A 22,736-nucleotide genomic window follows, 5' to 3' on the forward strand; every position below is an offset into this window, starting at 1 on the left:
TGAGTCTTCTATTACATTTATTAGCTATCTATCTATCCATCATCTCTCTGTCTGTGGAGCACACATTTGTGTGGGTATGTTTGTACTAGGGAGCACTATCAGTTTTGTCAACTTGACACAAACTGAGTCACCCTGGGAAGAGGGAACCTCCACTAAAGAACTGCCTTCATCAGCTTGGTGTGTAGACCAGTTTGTGAGGCATTTTCTTAATAATGATTGATGTGGGATTCCACCCCCAGGCAGGTGGTCTTGAGTTGTGTGAAAACTTAGGGCCTGTGAAATGACTCAGTAGGTAACCCTGAGAGGATCTGACTTCAAAGCTCCTGGGACCCACATGTAGGCTTAGAGTTTTCAAAACCTACTTTATTAAGTGTTTATCAAACACTTCAACCCCCTTCTAGCCCACCGTCCAAAGGCAGGGGAAAGATGGTAAATAGGACAAGGGGAGGTGGACCTGTTGAGAAGTAGTTCTTTGCGGCAATTCCAATCTCCGTTTGTCAGGATACCAGCAGTCCAGTTCAGTAGTGTCAGAATGTGGCCAGTCCAGTTCAAAAGTGTCACCAAACACAGATCAGCAGTGGTGGCACCATCCAGTAGAAACTGCCAGGCCTCCACAGAATTGGCAGAAGTCAGGGAACAACCAGGACCAGCCAGAATGCCAGGAACTCTCTGCTATGCCTCTCTCAATGAGGAGAAGATCAGCGAAGACATGAGACCAAGAAGCATCAGTGTCTGTTGCATCCTCTATAATCCCACTGGATTCTTATTGACACCGTTTTGACTTTTGATGCCTGTTTTTGCTTTTTGTTTTTGTTTTGTTTTAAATAAAATTTAAAATGTAAATACAATTTTTAATTTTTATTTAAAGGCCCAGGCTGCTCTAGAGGGTAAAAAAAAAAAAATTACCTGTGGATATCCCCCGTGCCTTCTCCAACAAGGCCAAGCATTCACAGATGCATGCAGCCCTCGCATCCTTCAAGGACTGACTTTGCATCTTCTTGCGTACTTGGACAGCTCTCAGATGGGTCTTACATCTGTAGAACACTTATGGGTAACCATCCTGTCTTCTGTATACAATTAAGACCTTTTACAGAGGATGGGCAGGATGACAGTCAAGTCCCAACCAAACCACCATCCTGTAACAAATAGCCGAGCTACAGAGACACCCTTGGAGAAGAAGCACTCTGATAGCCCATCATCACCCACTCTGCATAAGTGTCAGGGCATCACAGATCACAACATAGAAGGCATCTAATACAACATGAAAACATTTTGCTTGTTTTAAAATCATTTTCATTACAATTTTTATTTTTTATTTTTAATTGAAAAGTTTAAATATAATTACATCGCTTTTCACCTTCTTTTTCCTCCCTCATGTACCACCTCTCTCCCATGTACCACCCCCTGCCCCCTCTCTAAAGATAGCTTCTTTTTCTTTGTTATTGTACACACACACACACACACACACACACACACACACACATCTGCAGTGGAAATTTCTGGTTTCTTTGGAGACTCAGTTGAGTCATGTGAGGTTTTCCTGGAAGCCTCTCACAAGAGGATGTTTTGCTGAGGCAGAGCACTTGAGAGGACCCGTGATGTATGGAAAAAGCACAAGTAGAGCCCAACAGACAGTGAAGGACACTCTTGCATTAGTTTGCCTTGCAACACTTTGTTGGTCTTCACTGATCTTTGCTTGTTATGACTTTGTTGAGGAAAAAGCACCAAAGAACTTCTCGAGGTGTTCCAGTCACTTCTTGCCACTTTCTCAGACAGATCCTCATGGTTTCTTCTGAATCAAACTGCTGCTACTGACTTGTGTTTGATGGTTGCCAACTGGACTGGACATCTGCTACTGATTCATGTTTGATGTTTTGGACTGGAGTGCTGATATCCTGACAATGAAGATTGGTGTTACCCAGAGAACCACTTCTAAACAGGGCCATACTCCCCTTGTCCTATTAGCCATCTTCTTCTGTTACCTCTAGTTGGTGTGCTAGAAGGGAGGTAAGCATTTAAGAACCCCAATTAAAGTAGGTTTTGAAAAATCCAAGCCTACATAAATGCCTAAATATACACCAGTAGATGTGATAGTCGGAAGGAGGTAATTCCATGAGCCCCACCCATAAACAAAGAAATACTGGCAACCAAGGCATGCTGGGAGTGGGAGGGAGAAACAGTCTTCCCAGGGATGAGCCCCTTAACTGAGTTATCTAATACCAAGTGGTTAGGCCTGGAACCACATACACAGGTAACACTGAACAGACTCAGCAGGTTGTATTTATGGTTTCGTTTAAAATCATTCCTAAAAGGGCAGTATCAAGTAGAGCAACATGAGCCAGGCAGTGGTGGCACACGCCTTTAATCCCAGCAGTTGGGAAGCAGAGGCAGGTAGATTTCTGAGTTCGAGGCCAGCCTGGTCTACAGAGTGAGTTCCAGGACAGCTGGAGCTACACAGAGAAACCCTGTGTCTCAAGAAAAACAAATGGGGGGGGGGGGGGAGAGAGCAACGTGGATGAGCGAACTGCTGCCCCGCATGAAGTCTTTGTCCTTTGCATCATTCTCCGAGTCACCCAATGCTTTGATCCTGGGGTATCATCATGGGGCCCATCCTGATAAGCTTTCATCTGCCTCCTTTGGGCTATCCTTGTGTTCAACTTCCTAGATTAGACCTATGTCTTCCCTCTCAAGCTACACTTGTGTTTGCCTCATCTGGGCGAAGCAGAACTTAGCTACCATTATACTCTAGCCATAGCCAGTGTCTCCCAAAAGATAGAGCTGCTGGGAGGGTTCCCGGCTAAGCAAATATTCTTTATGTCCGAGAGACAGATATACTTGGTCTGCCTGAGGGGAGAGCTGCCCAGCCCCCGCCAAGCTTAGTCTCTGTATTATTTTATATTCGTGGCTACCAATGGATGTTCATTGACTCTGATGCTCATGGGGGCCACCAGGAGCCAACACATGCCTGCTTCCGTTAGCCACAACCTCCCCATTCGGGGGTATAGGGTTTCTTTGTACAGTTCTGACTGACCTGGAACTCTTAGACCAGGCTTGCCTCCGACTCAAGAGATCCATCTGCCTCTGCCTCCCAAGTGCTGGAATGAAAGGTGTGCACCACCATGTCTGGCCCAAATATTTTAAACATTAACAGTTATCCTGCATGAGCCTCACCTGCAGGGGCCATTAGCCTAATCCTGACCTCCTTCAGGGTAAGGGGAGGGGTGTGCAGTAGGGATCACCCATGGCTTTTGGTTTCTAGGACCTTGTTTCTTTTCTTTTTTAATTACATATCTGTGTATGGGTATGTGCACCAGAGTGCAGGTGCCTCCAGATGACAGCAGAGATAAGTCACCTGGAGCTGGGGTTACAGGAGCTTGGGAGCAGTTTGCTGGGGCTGCTGGGGCTCTCACTCAGGCCCTCTGGAGAGCAATGCATACTCTAACTGCTGAATCAGCTCTCTAGCCTTTCCCCCCACCCCCACCCCAAATGTTGAACAGTTGGTCAGGCCTTATAAAGCCTTTAAAAGCTTGGTGTAAATCTACCCACATTGGAATCCAAGAGTCACAGAGAGGTACTCTTGCTTGGCCTCCTCTCATCTTATCTGCTTTAGCACCTGACGGACCTACACACATGCTGGTCTCAGTCAATTATACCTGACAAAGCCTCTCCTCCCTCTGAGATTATTATGTCCTGCCACAGGGGCTGCACAACATCAAGCCCCTATAAACATCTGTAAACAAATAAATAGGTCACATTCAGCCCCATAAACTGGGCATCAACTATGTCCTCTCACATGCCCACTTCTCTCTGTTGTCCTCCAGTCCCTGACATCCATGGGGGACCTCCGTTGTTGGTAACCAAGAGTCTCTATGGCCCATGCGAGCCAGTCCGTTAGAAACAACTCCACAGCTCTGGTTGTGCAGCCTTCATCTCAAGGAAGGATGGATAATTATATTACTTAATTTTTCTGCCTACAGCGCTTAGACTGCTCCTGTAGGCCCCCATTCCCCACAGCCTCACAAGCCAGGCACTGAGAGACTCTTTTTACTGCTGCGTTTGACGTCTATTTCCAGCTCAACTGGCTCAGGTGCTGCGTACTCCATGATTAACACAGGTTTCTGTGCTGGACCATTGTGAAGGCCTCTGTCTGCATATTGAATCTCAGATAGTTTTTTCTTCTTTATTAAAGGTCTGGCCCAAGATATTTCTATCTTAGAGTTTGTATTGCTGTGATAAAACACCATGACCAAAAGCAACTTGAGGAGGACAGGGTTAATTTCACTTTACACTTCCAGGTAACAGTCCATCACTGAGGGGAGTCTGGGCATGAACTCAGGCAGGGCAGGAACCTGGAGGCAGATGCTGGTGCAGACTGACTTGCTCCTCATGGCTTGCTCAGCCTGCTTTCTCTAGCAGCCAGGGCGGCCAGCCCAGGAGTGACGCTCCTCACAGCGAGCTGGGCCCGTCTACACCAATCATCAAGCAAGAAAATGTACCACAGATCAGCAAGAAAATGCCGGTCTGGTGGGGGCGGTTTCTCGATTGAGTTGATGCTCCCTCCTCTAGCTTGTGTCAAGCTGACAAGACACTGACCAGGACAGTATCTTTTATTTTGTCAACTATGGACTTTTTCTCCTGACTCTGACTCTTCCTATGGACTCTAAGGTTTTGAATCCCATGAAAAGCTCCTTAGCAGAAATTTGACTTGATCTTCCATCTGACTGCTCTTCCACAAATGAATCTCCACTGAGTGGTCATCCCATCCCACCTTACAACTTTTACTACACATAGCAGTGGCCTTGTAACTCAAGAAACCTGTTGACACTCTTGTCCCTTAAAGCCTGAGGAAATTTCATCCCATAAAAACGTCAGGAGCCCCACCCCCATCCCTGCACACCTACAGGTTCCTCTACCTCAGACTGTTCAGCCTCAGCTCCATCCCCACTACCCCTAGCCAGGACCATGCAATCGCTCCTCCCAAACTTATCTCTGGTTCCATCCGTCCCTGCTTGGACACCGTTACGCTGTGCCACATACGTCTGGAGAAATAGAAACAAGCATCTACTCACATAGGGAACCTCTGACAGAACGAAGTCTGGATACACCAGAATCCAACCTGGGAAATCAGTGAACTTATTGGCATTTCTTATAGGAATATGGGTGAGGGGTCACTGACAGGATCAGAAATGACTGAATGACGGCTGCATCCCAAAGCCCAACCCCAGCATCCAGTGCTGTGGTCATGAAAGCTGAACACCTGGGGCCCACTGAACAGCCTGCAGGCTCAGTGGCGTCACTTTGGTGAGGGACGCCTCTTCTCGGCAGCTCAGCTCCTCTGGGAGTATCTCTCAGTAGCTCCTACTGCTTCTGCAAGTTTGAGGAACTGACTCCATCTGGTCAGCTTCGGGACTTCTGGAAGTTTTTAAGTTGTTTGCTTCCTGAGTCTCAGCAGTTTCCCTGTGGAGTGGAGTGTTTCGCCTCCCTTCAGACAGTGCTTCTCAACCTTCTGGATGCTGCGACCCTTTAGTTCCTTGTGTTGTGGTGACCTCCAACCAAAAAATTCTTTTTGTTGCTACTTCATAACTGTAATGTTGCTACTGTTATGAAACATAACATAAGTACTTCTGGAGATAGAGGTTTTCCAAAGGGGTCACGACCACAGGTTGAGAACTGATGCCATAGAACAACCTGCATCTGAAGACGGAGTGTTTTATCTCATAGGAAATGACAAGCACCAAATAACCTGTCCAGCCAACTGTGGGTATTCTTGATGCTCCCGGAAAGCTGGAGCTGATAAGATGGAGGTGATAGCTTCCTGGAGATAAGTAGCAATGAAGACTTTTCATATTTTAATACATTAATTGGTCTATCCATGTGCAGTGAGAATCAAGAGCTCAAGGTTAGAATGGATAACAAGCAAGAGTCGTCTCCAGAAAAGTGTCCGTCGATCTGTCTTGTACTTTGAACAGCTTATTTACACAGCATGATTTTGTAAGAGGCATTAAATCATTTGAAGAATACTGCTTAGCCAACTTACACAGCTCTCTCTCTCTCACTACCTCCCTTCCCCCTCTCCCTTTTTCCCTCCCCCTCCCTCTCTCCCTTCCCCTCTCCCTCTCTCCACAAAATTTCTCATGTACCCCAGGTTAGTCCAGAACTCACCATGCAGCTGAGGATACTCCGAGGTCCTAATCTTCCCACTTCTACCTCCCAAGTGTTGCTCTTTTTCCCTTCTTTTTTGAGCCAGGGTCTCACAGTGTAGCCCAGGCTGGCTTAACTATAACTTATGGACTAAATATAACTTATGGAAATCCTCCTGCCTCAGACTCTCACATGTTTAAATGTTGACACATCTCATTATTACAATATGAGCAGACACGCACATTCAGAACATTACCACTAGTCTCATCAGGCTTGGGAAACTTTAAATTCATGGCAACGATTTTACCAATTTTAATTTTTATGTGGAAGCTCTAATTTTATCTTTGGCAACAAACACCAATACTTTATTTCTTGGACTAGCACACTCATTTCGTTCATTTTAGAGAAAAGGTCTGACAAATAACCAGTCTGAGAATTACAGCTCATCATGCCGGGGAAATCCAGCTCATGAGCTTCCAGCCATCCCAGGCCCTGAGCACATCTCGGGATCTGTCTCGTTCTCAGGGATCCCCACTCTGGTAGGTGGGCACTCTGCTTTCCATGTGGGTCAGCAGCTCAACAGTCTGGTAAATAAAGTATACTTCCCATTTTACCACACACAATATTAAAAAGGTATGGGCTAAATAAAGGGTTAAGTACAGTCAATCATTAAGCAGGGTGTGGAGGCACATACCTGTAATCCCAGCACCCGGAGACCTGTAATCTCAGCACCTGGACACCTGTAATCCTAGCACCTGGACACCTGTTCTCCCAGCACTTGGACACCTGTTCTCCCAGGAACTGGACACCTGTTCTCCCAGCACCTGGACACCTGTAATCCCAGCACCTATACACCTATAATCCCAGCACCTGGACACCTGTAATCTCAGCACCTGGACACCTGTAATCCCAGGATTTGGACACCTGTTCTCCCAGCACTTGGACACCTGTAATCCCAGTACCTGGACACCTGTTCTTCCAGCACCTGGACACCTGTTCTCCCAGCACCTGGACACCTGTAATCCCAGGATTTGGACACCTGTAATCCTAGTACCTGAAACCTTTTCTCCTAGCACCTGGACACCTGTTCTCCCAGGAATTGGATGCCTGTTCTCCCAGCACCTGGACACCTATTCTCCCAGCACCTGGACACCTGTAGTCCCAGCACCTGGACACCTGTAATCCCAGCATCTGGACACCAGTAATCCCAGCACTTGGACACCTGTTCTCTCAGCAGCTGGACACCTGTAATCTCAGCATGTGGACACCTGTTCTCCCAGCACTTGGGAGGCTGAGAGAAGACCAGAACCTTGGCTCACAAAGCAAGTTATTTGGGGCTGGAGAAATGGCTCAGAGGTTAAAAGTATATTTTGATCTTGTAGAGGACCCAGGCTTGATTCCCAGTCACTGCATGGTGGCTTCCAACCACTTGTAACTCCAGATCCAGGAATCTGATGCTCTCTTTGGACCCCTGCAGTCACCATGCACACACACACACACACAGAGGCAAAACATGCATATAGATAAAAAAAATCAGGACATCTCTAAACAACCTAGCCCTCAGTCCCTACTTCCTTTGAAAAAACAATTCTATGCATAGTTCCTAGTCAGTTGCCAAGTTCCTTAACCCCTACTTACATGCCAGAATTTCTACTTGCTGTCCTCAGTGAAAATATCAGCAAGTCAAAATGACAGATACTGATTTGTTATTATTAGCAAATAGCTTCTGCCTGTGGATGCCCAGAAAGGATCTTTGCACTTAGCAGGATTGGTTAACATCCCAGAAGTGTTCAAATTAAAGAATTACAACAGCTAACCCAGACATGGTGGCACATACCTATAACAACCCCCCCACCCCTGCAATGAGACTACAATCCAGTCCGAGAAGGAAGGCTCAATGGGAATTTGAGGCCAGCCTGGGCTTACATAGTCAGCTCCAGCCTCAGCCTGGATAATAAAAGAATGCAATAGCAATATTTACTTTTTATTTTACTTTAATATATATATATGTATATGTGTGTATGTATATGTGTGTGTTATATATGTGTGTGTTATGTATGTGTCTGTGTGTGAAGGCATGTACATGTCACACGTGTGTATGTGGTGTGTGTGTGTGTGTGTGTGTAGGTTAGAGGATAATCTTGGATATTAGTCCTTCCTTCCACCTTGTTCAAGGCAGGATCTCCTGTTTACCATTGTACTTCATGCTCCAGGGTAGCTGGCCTGTGTCTGTGGATTCATTCCCTGTGTCTTCCTCCTATCTCACCATAGGCACGATGGTATTACAGACCTCCATTACCACTTTGGGCATCTATGGAGATTCAGAATTCATCTGGTCAGGCTAGTGCTGCAAGCACCAAGCACTTTCACCTGCCCAGCTGCTCCTCTAGCCCATTTTTCTTTTCTTTGTTCTTTCTTTCTTTCTTTCTTTTTTTCCGAGACAGGGTTTCTCTGTGTAGCTCTGGCTGTCTCACTCTGTAGACCAGGCTGGCCTCGAACTCAGAGATCCGCCTGCCTCTGCTTCCCAGAGTGCTGGGATTACAGGCGTGCGCCACCACCCGCCCAGCTTCTTTTCTTTTTAAATGACTTTTTAAAAAGCTATCATTCCAAAGTACGTAAAATGCTTTCACAAATATCTCATGGAAAAAAAATGAAGACCAACTCCATCTGTGGTATGATTTGCTTTACTTCCTCAAAAAAAATAAAAGTGGGAGGAGGGGAGGAGGAGAATCCGGCCCAGGGGACTGTATCAGGCATGTGAAGCCATCCATCATGTATGTCATGGTGAGCCTTCACAGTCCTGGGACTCAAAAGCCTAGCGGTGCTGGGAACTCAGGGCCCTCCGCCACCTTCTCTCCTCCCGCAACCCCACTAGCTGCAGATGTCCAGAATACAGTCACACAGTTATGGTCTCTGTCTGTGTCTTTGTCTTTCTGTCTGTCTGTCTGTCTGTCTGTCTCTCTCTCTCTCTCTCTCACACACACACTCACAGACACACAGACACACACATACTCACACTCCCTGCTGTGGCTACTCTCACACAACATAAGTAACAAGCTGAACCATGTGTATGTTACAGCTACACAGTCATATAAAAGCCATAGAAAAGTCCCAAAACAGCCAACAGCCAACTGCATAGCGTTCAAACCAGTCCTTACTGTCTTATAGTCACAGACAGAGAGCCTCGACCATCCTAGACTCATTCACGAGCCTCAGAGACCAGCACGGCCCTACGTTAAACATTGTCTGCCTCGAGGAGTATCCATGTTTCCCTCTCTCTCTCTCTCTCTCTCTCTCTCTCCCTCTCTCCCTCTCTCTCTCTCTCTCTGCAGTCTGTGTATACTCTGATAGCATAGACTTTGGACACATGCCAGCCTGGGCTCAAGTTCAACCTTTACCACTGATTAAGTGTATAATTATTTAACCTGGACATCCTTAGCTCTAGAAAATGGAGATTATTTTTACTTTACAAATTTGATGTGAAGATAACATAAAATAACCAGGCAAATGATAGCATACTGTCTGACCCAGTGTGACCTGAGGAATCACTGTAACTGCCATGTGTGGCTCTTGTCACCAGAGGGCACCAGGGCTCCAAGGTGTCTGTGGAATTTGTTGGAAGCAAATATCCCAGGAAGGCTGGGATTCCTGGAGTCTGGGGATATGTGCAGACTAGGGAGGTATACAGGTGTTTTGAGGCTGGGAAGGTTCTGGTAAACCCTGCTAGGGCCCCTGTATGGTTCTGGGCATGCAGGGCATACTCTAGGAGAAGATCCTGACTGGGAAGGAGCATGCTCAGTTCCCATGCACCATGATCCCTTCTCCCACTCCCGCACTGGGCAAATCCTTTAATCCCATACAATGTCAGGCTCTGGCTACTGCTCCTAGCACAGAGGAAGCCGGAAGACATGGGTTCCAAGTCTCAGAAGTAGAGGACCTGGGGTGCCAGTGCTGGGAAGCAGGGTTCTGAACACCAATCCCCACGCCTCACAGAGACAATCTTCCTTCCCTTTCCTGGGTTGCACCAGAACTTCCTGATCCTGCTGTCTTTCCTGGTACGGAGCCAGGCTCAGCTGGCCTTTCCCCTCTCCCAGCCGGCTCCACACCTGCTCCCCAGGGCCAGGCCCTGGTAAGAGGCTTATCAGACATGTGTTGGGGACAGATAAGGCACACCTCCCCTGTACCCCACATGTCTTATCCAGCCCTGCCTTCCCAGCTGCTTGGACTTGTAGGAAGACTTGCCAGCAGAAGGAACCCCACCCACCTAGGCAACAGGCCACCCTGTCTCCAGCCCTCAAGGGCTCTCTTCCCAGCAGCCTCATTCCCTATGATATCATCACTGTGGGGAAGCTCTGTCCATCATTCATGTCCAAGAGAAGCTGGGAAAGTGGGATCAGAAAGAAGTGCTCCCCAGACACCAGGTCAGCAGCTGGACTGGGAGCAGGGGGTGGTGTCACAGGATCCTCCCCCAGGGTAGAGCTATTTTGGTGTTGGCTGCTTCACACATAGCCACTCCTCTTCCTGTCCTCCCCATCCACAGAGGCTCTGGGTTCATTGGGAACAGGAACAGTGGGAAGAATTTATCCCACCACAGGGAAGCACTGGGTATCAGTCTCAGGTCTGGAGCCAGCCCTGTCCTCCTCACAGGGACTCTCAATATTTGGGAGTCTGAGGGACCTCCGGTCTCATCCCTTGAAACAGCTCTGAGGAGGGAGGGGGGATCATTGGATGGCCAGTCTGATGAACATAGCGCCATAGCATAGCCTGCTGGTCATACATGTTAACGTGTGGCTACCGCTCCTGGTGACACAACACCATGTTATTTATGGCATGCCCATAGGAGTCAGTCTCACAGCCATGTCCTTGGCCACACATGGACTCTGGATGGCCTCATATTGTGCTACACCACACCAACACTCCAACAATGATACACCTCAAGCACCCCATGTGGAGGGGGGGGTCCCCTCTTACTCAGGGCCATATTCTCAGAGACTGACACAATTCTCAGCACACAATAGATACTCAGCAATATTTGGTTAAGTGGCCGATGAATTTGACAGGTCCTGTGACCAGAGTTGGGTGGGGCCTGGGGAAAAGCCATTCTTGCTGCAGCCCCTCTCCAGGCCTAGGTGGGAGCATGGGGGTGGGGTGGAGGCGGGGCATCCCTACTGCTACTTCTGTCATAGCTACTCCAGTCACACCAGTCACATAGAGCCACCTCTCCTCTTCTCTGGTGACCTGTAACTATTGTGGTCTGCAAGTTGGATGTCAGGAACGTTTGGAGGTACGCTTGTTCAGCGTCATGAGCACGGATTTTTGAGTCCTCCGCAGTGCTGGGAATGCTGGCCTCCTTGGCACCGTAGAGCTCTGTTAAAGGCATTTAAGAATCTAGGCACCGACCGCTCTGGAGACTTGGAGGGCTACCTGGACAGGCCAAGGTCAATGTTTCCTGCCTGCCCGACTTCATTTGTGGCCACTGAGGTCCTGCCTGGATCGACTTAAGCTGTCATGAGCTAGGGTGTCATGAGATGACCTGAGAGGCACGTGGAGCCCCAGAGGAACTCATGATTTAAACAGCTGTTCCACACTGGCTCAGGGCAGGGATGGAGTTGTGTAATGATGGTTGGGTTTCAAGTTCAAGAGAGGATGATTCTGAGAGCAAAGCCAAGGCAGGACCCTCCTGACAATGCTTCCTAGCCCCCTAGGCTGGGACTGTAGGAGGTAGGGACCACTGATCAAGCCACACTCAAATTTAAAGTACAGAACACCTAGTGTGTGTGACACACCTCCATCAAGGGGTCACTACAAGTGGCTCAAATCTGCTATTCCTCTTCTATACCTATCTGGACTCCAGTTAAGTCCTCTGATACACAGGATTTAATCCTGCTGGCTTGTTGGTGACAACAGACAGGCACCCAGCCAGCACTGGGGGATCTGCAGCTGGGCCCAGCCCTCCCAGGAAATAACTCTGTAACTAGAGGTTCCTGAGACACACCTTAGCAAGCAGTGGGTGTGGTCCAGCACTGCCTGCCCACATGCTGTCCTGTCCTCAGGTAGCAGGCCACTGTGAGCTGCCCCATCCTTCCACCTGTCTATGAGACCTGACCACCTCCTCTCCACTGGCTGGTCATGTTTTTTCTTCCTGTAGGCCAGCTGCCCAGGGCAGGAACCTCCTCATCAAGCATAAAGGCTACCCCAGCTCTGACCTGGGCTAGGCCCAGACCTGTCTCCCCTGAGACTTCATTCTGATTGGAAAAAAACAAAAAACAAAAAAAACAGACACTCTAGTTCCTGTCTCCCAGACACAGCATTTTCCCATGGAGTGTCTCCGTCAAGCCTCTCTTTCAAGACCTACTGCAAGCAACTGTGTGGCTGTCTGAAGCTTTTTATAATCAGATGGATAACATACACATATCTTTTTTGCTTTGTCACTGTTAACCAGCAAAAATACCTCACAGTCAGGATGACCAATTTCTCCAAATGCCCCCTCAAGATAATAATCTTTCTCCTCAAACCCCGAACTTAAGCACTAGGTTGCTTTTCAAATCCCAAACTTTCTGGAAATACTAATTCTGCACGCCTCCTTCTCTTCCTCAAACCTCCCTAGGCCTTAGCCTGGGGCAGGTGTGTACCCTGGGTGTCTCGCATTCAGTATCCCTGCATCAGCTCTCCTTCAAATGGGTTCCTTAGAGTGGATACGGGACCTACTTTTCACTGGGCCATTAACAAGACAGGACTGCCAGAGGTTCAAGGCCGGTCAGGAATACATAGCAAATTCTGTGCCATCCAGAGCTGCATACATAATGGTCACTGTCTCAAAAACCAAACCAAACCAAACTAAACCAAACCAAACCAAACCAAACCAAACCAAACCAAATCAAACCAAACCAAACAAAAAACAAAACAAAAAAGCAAATAAACAAAAAACAAACAAGAACAGAACTACCCCCCCCACATACACAAAGCTCAGCATAAAATCTTTTAATTCCAGTACTATGGAAACAGAAGCAGGTGGATCTTTGAGTTGGAGGTCAGCCTAGTCTATATAGTGAGATCAGTGTCAGCCAGAGTTACATGGTGAGACTCTGACTCCAGAAAAAACAAAACAAAACAAAACCCAGGGAGCAGAGAAGGACTGTGTGTGTGAAGGGGCACCAACAGGAAGGGCTGAAATCTGGATGTAAATTGAATAAAAAAAAAGGGAAAATTTTCAAAATTCAAAATAAAGTTTTAAAGATTTTCTTAGAGCCCTCTTGATGCCTTTTAGGTCCCTTTCATCCCTCTGAGGCAGATGGAAGCCTCTCCCTCAGGCCAGCCTTCCCTTTACCTGGAGGCTTCCCCGACAGCCTCCTGTCCACCTGTCTTGGGAAGGAGCCGGTTTGGGGAACCTGAAGAGGAGGCAGGATATGAGAGATCACAAACATCTACATAGGTAGAGGAACCCAACTCCTGGTAGGAAAGATGAGAAGTATATAGATACTATCTGCCCACATCCAGGACTTGAGCACACACACACAACTACACAGCCTGCTGCAGGACCCACAGTTACACTTCCAGAAGCTTCTACACAAGCATAGTCAAAGGCCACAGACACAACAGACTGCTCAGGTAGATCTGCATGCGTGTCACCTCCCTACTCTATACAAAACTCAGGTAATTAGTTCATAGGAGACAATCAACCCCTAACAGGCTGTATCTGCTGTGCTCAAGGGTCATGAGTGTCTTCCTAGACCTGATCAACTCTCCAGAATGAACAGACTGTGAGGTCCATGACAGTAGAGAGCATTATGTGAAGATAGTTCTGGGAAAAGGCTGTAGATGAGCCGTGTGGTAGAGACAGGCGGAACTGAAGAGAGAGTGCTGGCTGTTGTCTTTTTCAGTGATTATAAATTAATAAGGTGGTTTCTCACACCAGTCGGTCTTGTGCGCGATTTTGGCATGGATGCACCTGCTTTCTGGAGACTGGATGTCAAGTTTCCTGGCCAGAAAATGATGAACTCGGGGTGCAGAGTGGAATACGGAGCATGTCTCTCCAGACCCGGGGCCTGCGAAGCAACAACAGTCCTGTGGCAATCAGAATTGTCTGGTTTGATGGAAGGTTAGCGGTTTGCTCTAGGCAAGCAAATGTGGAAGCCTGCTCCAGACTAGGCACCACTGCCAGTCTGGAGGCATGCGTTTCACGTGGGTATGCATTCCCTCTTCATTTTGCAGAGAAGGAAACTGAGGCTCAACAAAGCATCTTTTGGCAGAGACTGCAATCCAGGCACCTGAAGTAGGCAGCCTTTGTAGCACAACTAACCAGGTAGGGCTGATCGAATCAGTGTTGGAGAATTCCTGGAGAAAGGGCTCCCCAGCCTTGCAATTCCAAGGAGTGGGTCCCAGGCTTTACTCGGCTGTGCCCAGTCTCTAGCTGCTCTACTCCAAAGGGAACGGAATTTGCTCCTGACTTCTCTCTAGGGGGAACGCAGGCGCAGAAGGCCAGGGGCCTGGCGGGCTAACTGCATCCCCAGCCCCCCAAAGCGCCCCAGGCCTTTTGGCTTCGTTCCAAGTCTAGCCCGAAGGGGAGGACATCTGCTTCCTCCAAGGGTCCCAACTGACGGGCAGAGAGGCAAAGGAGAAGGGGACTCCTTTTCCGAGCCCCACTCCCAGGGGTTCGTGAAGATCAATCATCTGAAAACTAGAGCCACTTGTAATCTTATTCCCTGGTAGGAGGAGCCTGAGTAGTCGGCACGCGGGAGGGAGGAGATGGGACCAGAGCGGGGGAGGGCGGCCAGGGGAGCCGCTCAGGGAGGGGAGGGACTTGGCTAGGTTTCTCAAGCCTTCTTCACTCTCCAAACTTTCACCAAACTCTTAGCCCCCGCCTCCCCGAAACCAAAACACAACAAGCTCTGGAGGAGAGGCAAGCAACGCGGCGGGGCGGGAGGACTGGCGGCTGCAGAAGAGCTTCGGGAGGCTGATGCAACTTTCCCTTTAAGAAAACCACCTGGGCGCACCGCGGTGCGGACCCAGCACGCCTGGGCCGGGGGCAGCAGTATGGTAAGAGAGCTGGGGAAAGGGGGCTTTGCGGCCCTTGCCTAGGTCTGTCCAGTCGGGGTTCTGGGCGTTTCTGTGACTCTGGGAGGCTGAGCCCCAGGACCAGCGTTTGGATGTGTGTGTGGTGCGTGGATGCGATAGCGTTTGCTTGCGGGCATCTGTGGTTAAGAGTGTGAGTGCTCGCACTGGGATGTCTGTCTCGCCGTGAAGGTCTGGGTAGGTGCGTGAGTCTGTGTGTCATCGTTGTCACCAAGGAACTAAAGCAGGCGGGAGGGAGGGTGATTTCGGAATGGGGGTGGTGCGCTGCGTGCCGACGCCGGCTCGGTCGGGGGCGGCTGGTACGGGGCTGTGCGCGCAGCGCCGGAACCGAAGAGCGTCTTCGGTCTTTCTGGGGCGCCAGTGGGTCTGCCGCGGCCCGGAGCCCGCAGCGGGGTCTGTGCTCCGCGTGCAGCCTCTCGCCCCACCTCCTCTCCCAGCCGTCCTGGCTACCTATCTGGCCGCTCCAGCCGGCGGCCTTCCTAATCTGCCCGCCCACTCGCCCGCCGGGTGCCGGTTCCCGCGCGCCGGTGGTTCCTAGGAAGCAGCGAGGAAGAGCCCCAGCGCCCTCCGGTTCTCTTTTGTCCGCGGCTCGCGTGGCTGCAGCTTTGGGAAGGGACTGCGGGGCGGAGAGTGGTTTTGGGGGACTGCTACTCTGGGGGTAAAAATCCACGCCCTGCCACTCGAGCCTTCACTGTAGCCTTCCTTCTGGGCACGCTTGGGACGAGTGCGGGCGGCCACAGGTGAGGCCTGTTTTCCCGCAGCTCCGGGGCGCCTGCCCCCAGCCTGTACCCCGCAGCAGGCAGCCACACACGAGCGGGAGCTGAGGCCAGCGAGCCGGGAGGGGGCTTGCCCGCAGACCCGGGAGGGGCCGAGGACGGGCGGGGGCGGGGCAAGGGGGCGGGGACCTCGGCACCCCGGTACTTTTCCACCGCGGGGGGCGGGGCGGCATCCTCCACGCCAGCTGAGAGGCGCACACGTGGTGGCTGATGTAATGCCCGCCCCCCAACACACCTTGCACACTGATTAAAGCGAATCGGTCTCATTTCGAGGAAGTAGGCACTCCGGGCGGTGCCATGGCTCCAAAAGTGACCGCGCCCCACACAGCCTGCCCGTCCCTGGCCTTCAAGTCCGGGCCGGGCTGCTACTTAAAGGGGCCGCACCCCCTCTCGGGCCTGTTTTCCGTAGGCCACGCCCCTCGCCAATCACTCTTAAAGGAGCCGCGTAACCACCCAGCACTCTGACAGCTCCCTCACAAAGCCTGTTCTATTTTTTTCTTCTTGTTTTTTGTTTTTGTAGTTTGAGACAGAATTTCTCTGCGTAGCCCTGGCTATCCTGAAACTTGTTCTATAGACCAAGATGGCCTTGAATTCAGAGATCTGCCTGCCTCTGCCTCCCAAGTGCTGGGATTAAAGGCATGTGCCACCACTGACTGGTACCTGGTCTGTTTCTTAACTGAAGCAAGTCTGAGGCTATGACCGCTAGAAGATAAAGGATAGAGGGCAAAGAATGGGCAAAAAGAACACCTGAGAGGTTAGAGACATCCTCAGAATGAGAGGCAATAGGTTGGAGAGTAGGCGTTAGGACTGGTTAGGGACTAGTGAAGAACACTGAGCATGCCCAAGTGTTTCAGAGACCTTAGAGACCCCCCCCCCAACCTTCTCCTTATGTTAAGTTCTCAGGATACAGAAGACTCACACCTCTTCCCTGGCAGAACTCTCCAGATAGAGGGGGTGTGCAGAAGCAAGCATCTTGCATTAAGATCCGCATGCCTTATTGCATTGTTGAAGGGTAGCATGGGAGGGTTGACAGCAGAAGAAGGTGGAGGAAGATTTCATGAAGATAATGGCATGGGGACTGGCTTTGATGTGGGTAGGCAATGTACCTACCGGTGAAAACTGAGGACCAGAGACCCTTACAGGGGGGATTACTGCCTGAGCACAGGTGGGGAGGCAGGAAGCCCCTGAGAAAGCTGAAGATTGCAGCAGGTAGCTTGCCCAGGGCCCCAAAAAGGACACTTTATGTACCCAACACTGTCCTAACACTCCTGTGGCAGTGAATAGCGACTGTCTCCTCCCTCCAAACTGTGAAGGACTTGAAGTTAGGGAGACCTGTTGCCTTCAGTTACTAGTGAGAGCTTAAGTCATATAGACCCCTAAAACTGGTCTACCTAGGGGTTGGAAAGATGGCTCAGTGGTTAAGAATGCATACTGGGGCTAGCTGATCTTCCAGACGGCCAGGTCATACAGTTCCTGGCCCCAGTGTCAGGAGGCTCACAATGCTTGTAACTTCAGCTTTAGGGAATGTGATGTCCTCTGTCGGCACTCTCCCAACCTCTATTCCATCCCTGTATGTATGCATTCACACACATACATATAAATAAAACTTAAAAATAAACTGGGAGGTGGTGGTGGTACTGAGGACTTTAAACTCAGTACTTAGGAGGCAGAGGCAAGCACATCTCGTGAGTTTAAAACCAGTGTGGTCTACAGAGCTAGCTCTAAAACAGTCAAGGCTACACAAAGAAACCCTGTCTTGAAAAAAAAATTTTAATTTAAAAAAAATTAAAATAACCCAAAAAAATCTATTTTTAAACAAATTCCTGTGTGCCACCCTTGTGGGGACACACAGATTCCCAGCAAACATTTCATGGGGCTCATAACCACCTGGGACTCCAGCTCTAGGACATCCGCTCCCTCTTCCCTGCACACACATAGTTAAGAATAAAAATACATATATGTTTATAAGTTGGCCCACCTGGCTGCTTCCTGCTCCCCAGGAAACCAGGAGCTCCAATGTGGGCACCTTCATGAGGGAGCCAGTGGACCAGTACTCCAGCCTTTGAGGTGACACAAAGCCTTTGCTCTTTAGGGGCGGGCACGAGGTGATTGGACATTCCCATTTTGGGAAGTCACAAGTACTAAAGGGCTCTGTGACCCTCCCAGCATAAGTCTTGGTGGCTCACAAACAGCCCAAAGTCTGTTGGTCCACTTCAGACCTCCTCTCCCATCTTTAAACCTGCAGCAGCATCGTGTCCCTGGGACTGCTACCAACTTCCTCTCACTGCACCAACAGTGGGCAGACACCCCTCATTTTCTCTCACGATCCTCAGGAAATCACTTCATTACCAAGTTCCATCTTGTTACTGTCTGGATCTCTCTTATCACACCCTTCCCTTTCACTGTCATGAGCTTCACCATCCAAGCCCCTTCCTCTCTGTCAGGGCTCACCCCCATGTTTCCTCACTGCTATCTACAGTGATTCATATTCTCTCTCTGACATTTAGTGTGTGTGTGTGTGTGTGTGTGTGTGTGTGTGTGCCCCATGTGTGCAGTGCCCAAGGAGAAGAAGGCATCAGATCCCTGGGACTAGAGTTACAGATGGTTGTGAGCCACCTGTGAGAAGCGAGCTCCAGTCCTTTGAAGGAGTCGCCAGTGCTCTTCACCACTGACCCATCTCTCTCCTCTCCCTCCCTTTTGTTTGTTTTGTTTTGTTTTGTTTTGTTTTTGAGATAGGGTGTCTCAGTGTAGCCCTGACTGTCGTGGAACTTACTCTTTAGACCAGGCTGGCCTCGAACTCAGAAATCCACATCCACCTGCCTCTGCCTTCTAAGTGTTGGATTAAAGGCATATACCACCACACCTGGCTGTTCCCTTGTTTGTTTGTTTGTTTGTTTGTTTGTTTGTTTGTTTTGGGACGGTCTTTCTATGTTGCCCAAGCTAGTCTCATCCTCGTGGGTGCAGATGACCCTACCTTCTTAGCTTCCTGAGTGTCTGAGACTACAGGCAAGTACTACCACGCCCAAGGAGTGGTGCTTTCAATGCCCCTTGCAGCCATCCATTCTCCTCCCGGCTGTTCTGCCTGAAAGCCTTTAATAGCCACCGGTGGTGTCAGGATGGACATCCAGACCCCAAAGGTTCTTGTCCCGCTCATCTGGTTTGCCTTCCTCTTGGGCTACCAGAGCTTTGCCAGTTTCGATTTTCCAGTCACCTCTGCCCTCTTCGCTTCCTGCCCGCTGCCAGTTGTCCTTTTGCCCAGAGAAGCGTCACCTGCTAGAGAGTTCCTCCAGCACACTGTTTATCCACATCCGTGATTACTTACTGTGACTCCCCACTGCCTTCCCTGGGATGCAGGAAGGCAGACAGACCTCTGTGTTCTTAGCCCAGGCCTGCCCAGAGCAGAACTGCAGTAACTGCAGGTCAACAAACGAATGTAGTTGGAGCTAGCCTTAAAATGCCCGCTAAGCGGTTCAGGCCAGTTACTGTTGGCTGTGTAAACCCTAGGAGGGGACTGAAACTTTAGGGTTTTAAGAAGATGAATGGATGGAAAGAGGGAAATATGGAGAACTTGTAATAGACACAGAAATTAGGCAGAGACAACCCTATACTCCCCACCCCAGTCTTAAGGGAATTAATTGTCAGCTACATTCTTCAGACTGAGAATAGAGGTCAGAAAACATTCATCTGTGGTTAGTACCTGAGGCCAAATCCAGCCCAGGTCTATCAGATCCCAGAACTGCCATCTTCATTATCCTCTACAGTGACCGTGACGTGCTGGTCAGTGTTACTCCGTGTCTGGGTTGGAGCAGGCCTGGGGTCGGGTGTTTCAGCTCTTCAGCACGGTCATCTCCACCCCCACCCACTGCTATGGCTCCAGCCCAGGACCCCAGCATACTAGTCAAGCACCTCCACTGACCTCTCCCCCTGGTTCTCCACTGATTCCTTTTGAACATCCGCATGTTCACAAGGATGGGGCCATTCCCTGGAAAGGGTAAAGGCAGGAGAAGCAGCGAAGCCTCTTACTCCCTCATTCCTCTGGTGCAGATGAGGTCATCGCTCTCCTCCTTGCTGGTGCGAAAGCCACCGGAGGGCAGGGACTGCGCTGCAGTTGGTACACATTGCTCCAGGGACTGCCTGGGCGTGATCAGCAGTGTCTGGTGTAACGGTTTGCTTGAGCCTTCCAGGCTAGGTATTGGCCTCTCTGAGACTCTTCAACTGTAAACCTCAGGAGAAGTGTCAGAGTAGCCCGGTGAGAAGACTCTGTGGACGCAGACAGAGGACAGTCTCAGTTTATTGGGATGCCCAGAGGACATGACTTCCAGCCCAGGAGGTGGCTCATAACAATATCGCCCGCCACAACTGCTATCATCTTTGTCATTACTGGTCCTTGGCAGAAAAAGAGTCAACTTTGGGAAGTCTGGTCTACTTGCCAAAGGGCTGACTGATTGAACAGGACAAAGGTATGATTGCTTTTTGAGGGGCATAGCCCTCTTGTGACTGTCACCAAAAGACCAAAGCCAAGAGCATGGCTTCTTTAAGCGAACACCTTTGTGAGGCAGAATCCAGCCCTAGTAGGCACTGGCTGCTTACTGCCCGCCTTACCCTGTCCAGAGAAAAGGAAACGGAGCCAGGACGAGGAACCTAATGAGTCAAGGGCTGATTTGTGTAAGTAAACAGTGGCCTACCTTTCTTCCGGACTTCTGTGACTTCCTGTGGGTGAGAGGTGGCCCTTGACAGGTGACTATTGCTGAGCAAGTGACTCCAGATAGACCCGGCTCTTCAAGGCTCTCTAAAGGCTGCTCCCGTCTGAGACCTAGTCTGTCCACATCCGCACTGATGGTCTGAGCTTCACCAAGTGGCTCATTCCTCCCATTTTCCCTTCTTCCTCAGCTCACCTGATCACCATGGCTCTTAGAAGCTTCCTAAACAACCCCAGGTTGGCAAGAGCCTCATTCCAGGATCTCTGACTCACCAGGTCCCTTTCAGTTTAGCTCAGCCCGTGCCTGCTAGCTGACCACTGTGTCAGGACCTAGGCCCAGAAGAATAAAGGAAACTCAGTTCTAAGCCCTCAGGTAACCACTGACTCAGGGCTGATAGGCTTCTGACCAAATGTGTGTAACATGAGATGACAAGGACCTAGTAAAGGTCTGTACAAACCAGAAAGGAAGAAGGCATATGCTTGGCCTGCTGGAGAAGTGTTGGGAGGGCCATGGAGAGGAGGTGGCACTCCAGCCCAGTGGTAAAGGACTGGCAAAGTTTCACTTGCAAAGTACCATTGGAGGGACCGTGTTGTAAAAGCAGGAGGTGTGACTACATCTGGTGTGTCCTGTATGACCTGTGACACCACCAAAAGCCCAGCCACCTTGAGCCCAAGCCTTAGCACAAGGGTTGGAGGTGGGCATTGTGGTTGCCTGACTGGGGAGTGCCACTTCTTCCTGGGGAAAGGTTGCAACTACTCACACAGATGATGAAGGACTTGGACCCCATCCCAGTTCTCTGCTCATTTTTTATCTTTTATAGGATTGGGCATCTGGAGAGTCAAAAATAGACCTTTGCCCATTGGGACAGAAAGCCTGGAGAATAAGGGATCGGGGGGAGGGCTGAGAAGGCAGCAAGGAAAGGGCTGAACCCCAGGGTCATTAGAAGGCAGTTGGATCAGGAATGGCCTGGCAGAGGGGGTGGGTACAGAGAGAGGGATGCTAGATTCTTCTAGCTGGTGGTGTGGGCTCCGTATCTTATGGTAGAATCCAACCTCTGTTCAGACCACAATGTCTGCAGAGTCCTTGTCTTAGAGATACCCACGGGCTCATGCTGGAATACTGTGACTCCCTAGCTGACAGACATCCCAAGGCCAGGATCTCTCACCTGGGAAGTCTACTCTGGATATTGGTGCTGTATCTCCGGACCCCATTGCCTGCCCCCTGGCTGGGAATGTCTTGTGTTGTGAAACCATCCTCATCCTCAGAAAGGTGTAAGAAGTGACTCCCACTTCCGCCATGCAGGTCTCTTCAGAAACCCTGCCGTTCTGCCTGTCTCTGGTGTGGGACCTGAATTGTCTTCAGAAGCCCTGCCATGGCCTTCTGTGTGTCTGTTCATGGCATTAGTAACTTTCCTATTGTCTATTTCTGTTCATTTATTTGTTTTTTTTCCAAGGGCTTCTCCATGTAGCCATGGAAGTCCTAGAAGACCTGGCTGACCTCGAACTCCCAGAGATCTGCCTGCCTCTGCCTCCATAGTGCTGGGATTAAAGGTGTGGTGCGTTGTCTGTCTCCACCGCCACCACCACCTGGTTTAGTAACTTTTCTAATCAACTTCTTAGTCCCTGGTAATCCCTCTCAGGCCTACTTACCTCCGCCCCCTAAAACAAAACAAAACCTCTTACATAGTACTTGCTCTGGAGAGCCCAAAGGGCCTGCCTGGTCTAGGACCTTACCTCACTCTGTTTTCTCCACAGCTCTTGAGGCCTGTTGTCTGAAAGGCACTGAACACGAGCGTCTACAAGTGTGGTCCAGGTCTCCAGATTCCCCCAACCCACTGCCACCATGGTAGGAAAAGGTGCCAAAGGGATGCTGGTAAGTATAGCGTCCGGACTTTAGGGAGGAGGGGGACTGTAAACACTGCCTGGGAGATCTCCTGCCGGCTGCTTGCCTTGACACGGGGGCCTAAGAGATTCTACAGGACCAGGGATGCCACTACAGGGCTGCCAAGTGCCAGGGCTTCCCCAGGCCTGGGCAGGCAGCCCCTTAC

At 50.0% G+C, this 22,736-nt stretch overlaps 1 protein-coding gene across 2 annotated transcripts in view; it reads left to right on the forward strand.

Annotated features, from left to right (window-relative positions):
- Nucleotides 1–14,933: 14,933 nt before the first annotated feature.
- Nucleotides 14,934–22,736, forward strand: part of Slc6a9 (solute carrier family 6 member 9) — a 34,281-nt gene continuing 26,478 nt past the window's right edge. Inside the window, exons 1-2 of one of the 2 annotated variants that reach the window (XM_052177143.1) lie at nucleotides 14,934–15,177; nucleotides 22,444–22,561. Coding sequence is in view for 1 of the 2 variants with exons in the window: in XM_052177142.1 (XP_052033102.1) it covers nucleotides 22,532–22,561 (30 nt within the window). In the remaining variant the exon portion in view is untranslated. The remainder of the gene's footprint in view (nucleotides 15,178–22,443; nucleotides 22,562–22,736) is intronic. The other variant, XM_052177142.1, reaches the window with a different exon arrangement.

Source organism: Apodemus sylvaticus, chromosome 3, assembly GCF_947179515.1.
Source record: "Apodemus sylvaticus chromosome 3, mApoSyl1.1, whole genome shotgun sequence".
NCBI classification, from domain to species: Eukaryota; Metazoa; Chordata; class Mammalia; order Rodentia; family Muridae; genus Apodemus; species Apodemus sylvaticus.